The following is a 1135-nucleotide window of genomic DNA, read 5'->3' as shown; positions in this document are numbered from 1 at the left end:
TGTGAGTGGGAGTAAGAGTGGACCGTGAAAGTGAAAACAAACAAGAACCGGGATGGAAATATGCAGGAGAAGGAGGACGGGGAGGAGGAAGAAACCTAGATCGTTAAGTTTTGAGGCAAAGAAGAATGGAGGTGAGAACGAGAAAAAGAATGGAGAGGGTTTGGTGAATGTAGACGTGGAGAAGGAGGTAGAGGTGGAGTTGGAGGCGAGGGCGAAGGAGGCGGAAGCGGAGGAAAGAAAGACGAAGGTAGAGAGAAGAAGAGGGCGAGAATGGTTGAGGCGCATTTAAGCTCGTGTGAAGAGCCGCCTCTGACAAGCCCGAATGCGTGCTTGTGTTCCAAAGAAGACTGAAGTATTATGATCTAATTTACACGTAACATCATATTGTAAAGGACATTCCAAATATGTGTAGTTTCATATTGCATGCAGTTTTGCATTTGAAATCACCCGCCTAGCAGAGAAAGTTATTCACAGCAATGCAATTGGAGCACCCGCGCATGATGATAGGAATTGATTGGGCCCCTATTAATGCATCGGATTGCAACACTGGTGAATTCAGAGTGAAGCACAGCGGTGAATTGAGGTGCAGTAAATACAAGTTATCTTCTTCCATACAGTACATAAGACTGCAAAGTTGGGTTGCATGCGCCACTATTTATTTTCTTCGCTTACTTTCCATTTGGAGGATTAACTCTTCTGCTGTAATGACTGTTGCATGTGGAGAGGCGAGAGCTGCACCTACAGTAGCAGCAGCATAAATGCCGATGTGGACGGTGGATTATGAAGGTAGGTATGGGTCGGGAAACGAAGAGCTATGTGAATGGAACAGAGGAGTTGGAAGCGGGAGGAATGAGATTGAGGATGGGAACGCGGTTAAGCAGAAGAATACAGATTTGACCTGCGCACTCTTGCTCGCGGTTGGCATTTTGCCCTGTGTTACTAGGCCTTTTGGGGCACATGGCTCCTCCACTATCTCTTGCGGACATACAGGTGCAGGTCTGCCTTTTCTGCCGCCACTGCCGCCTCTTATTTGCCCTACTTGACCGTACCTCATGACCGCTGGACGTGGATTGTGGCAGACGGGCAAGATACTGGCTTTTGGTCGCCTCACCTCCCACCGAGCAAGCACTTCGAA

General features: G+C 48.2%; 1 protein-coding gene across 1 annotated transcript; it reads left to right on the top strand. All coding sequences in view use genetic code 11, as the record gives it.

Moving 5' to 3' along the window:
- Window positions 1-500: 500 nt before the first annotated feature.
- On the top strand, window positions 501-758 carry EGR_11316 (hypothetical protein; the record flags this gene model as incomplete). Its single annotated transcript, XM_024500557.1, has 1 exon — window positions 501-758. The coding sequence occupies one exon, from the start codon at window positions 501-503 to the stop codon at window positions 756-758; it is 258 nt and encodes an 85-aa protein (XP_024345029.1).
- Between the last annotated feature and the right edge of the window lie 377 nt (window positions 759-1135).

This window comes from Echinococcus granulosus (genome assembly GCF_000524195.1).
Source record: "Echinococcus granulosus chromosome Unknown EG_S00852, whole genome shotgun sequence".
Lineage (NCBI taxonomy): Eukaryota > Metazoa > Platyhelminthes > Cestoda > Cyclophyllidea > Taeniidae > Echinococcus > Echinococcus granulosus.
This window is presented reverse-complemented; position numbering and strand designations above follow the sequence as displayed.